General features: G+C 37.0%; 1 protein-coding gene across 1 annotated transcript; it reads left to right on the top strand.

Moving 5' to 3' along the window:
* The first annotated feature begins 400 nt into the window (after positions 1–400).
* LOC104510596 (FERM, RhoGEF and pleckstrin domain-containing protein 1-like) lies at positions 401–664 on the top strand. The gene is given in 1 exon segment (XM_010152894.1): positions 401–664. A coding segment is annotated over 1 exon segment (264 nt).
* The last annotated feature ends 1,213 nt before the right edge of the window (positions 665–1,877 follow it).

Raw genomic sequence — 1,877 nt, 5'->3', positions numbered from 1 at the left:
TGTTGCTGATTCATAAATACATAAAAATTAACATAGTTCATTGAAATCTGGGGTCTGTCATGCTCTGTTTCCAGTGTGGTCTTGCTTCCTCTTCCAGGAGAAAAGGAGTATTTTCCCATTTGAAGTGCTGTGTCAGCCTTATCCCCAGCAGGTGATTAGCCTGTGTATTTTGAAAAGTATAAAATTTGCCTAGTTCTCTTGTCTTCATATGATATATTTAAAAAAAAAAACCAAAACCAAAAACTCGTCAGGGTTTTTACTTTGTGTTAATAGTCATACGGTTTATGAGCTGTAAGTGTATATACCATAATGTTTATGTGCAATAACTCTTATAAATAAGTGATATGGTCTTCTTTACCCTTATTCTTTTACCAGATATAAGAAACGTGTTTCTCTAAACATGGGTGAAACAGAGCAGAGACCAACAGCAGGATCCCGGTTAGGAGCTCAGGAAAATGCTGGGATCAGTACCTTGGAGCATGGACAGAAACCACCCATCACACCTCCAGGAAAACTCGTCTCCATCAAAATTCAGATGCTGGATGACACACAAGAAACTTTTGATGTTCCGGTAAGGATGTAGGGGTCGGGCTGGCTAAAGATTATTCAGCCATTACTAAAAACACATGTTTTCAAACCAGTTCTCTTTTTATTTCAACTCTGATTCTTTGGCTAATAAATTCATGTTGGGAAGAAAATGGCTGTTATATCAGCATTAAAGTAGATGATGGTGCCATAGAAAAGCATTGAACAGTGAAGTGAACTGTAAATTACAGTAGTTATCCTGTTTCTGTTTGAACAGCTTCAGAAGAGGTGGAAGTCCTTGATGGTTTTTTTCCTTCAAACATTACATCAGTGGTTTCTTCTGCTTTCTGAACAGTTTATATATTTCCTTAGAACTGTTTTGTTCTAGAGCCAGTAAACTAGAGGTCCATACAGATTTTTTTTTTTTTTGGTGGTGTTTTTCTATGTTCAGTCCTTAGGATGATAACTTGAAATCATCATCGAAGTTTTAATTAATTGATATCCCTCTTACTGACTCCAAGTGCTCACACACGTTGAGTGCAAGGAAAGAATCAAAGCGATCTCATTTAAGGTTTCTCTATACAGTCAGTGCCTGTTGAAATTAATCTAGGTTTATACTTGCCAAGTAAGGAAATGGAGTTCCTGCTGCTTTTGTGTGTGATCTGAAGAATCAGTGTGAACTAGTTTTGATACAAAGACCGATTCTGTTCTACACTATCTAGCCGTTAGTAATCACTAACGTTTTTAACGTGCCGTGCTTAGGTAATTAACATGTAAGGTGGCAGAACACTGTTGCTGTTATGAAAGTGTACTGGAATGTATATTTTTCAAAGTTCTCAGGGTTCAGTGAATAGGAAATTAGAAACCTGTGCTCAAATTTCATCCTTTGTTACCTGCATTTTATACAGCTATGGTGACTTCTCTTCATTGGCTCAGTTTTCCCTTCTGTGAAATGGGGGGTTACCAGCAAGACACAAATCTTACATGTATAGTGCTCTGTGAAAGCCCTTACGGTCACTGAAAAGACGTTATTTCTGTATTAAAGATTAAGGAATTCTGATTAGGAAAATCCATTTTTTAAAAAAATTATCAATTTATAAGTTTTTGTTTGTTTTGTGTGTGTACACACACATGCTTTGTTTAGTCTGCTCTCTGCTCCTGTTTGTGACCCAACTACAGCTCTGTGTTCAGTCTCAGATTTTTGTTGTAGTCGAAAGTAAAAACTCTGGACAGGCAGGTATTTGTGAACAGAACCGTCATCAAGTGAAATGCTCATGTATGTAGCAACTTGTTATGCTTTTGTGTCCGTCTGAGTGCCTATCAAATATCCATAGCAAACAGACTAAAATTGC

The sequence above is a fragment of the Eurypyga helias genome, unplaced genomic scaffold (assembly GCF_000690775.1).
Source record: "Eurypyga helias isolate BGI_N326 unplaced genomic scaffold, ASM69077v1 scaffold39405, whole genome shotgun sequence".
Classification (NCBI taxonomy): Eukaryota; Metazoa; Chordata; class Aves; order Eurypygiformes; family Eurypygidae; genus Eurypyga; species Eurypyga helias.
Note: the sequence above shows the minus strand (reverse complement) of the source record. Positions and strands in the feature narration are given on the sequence as shown.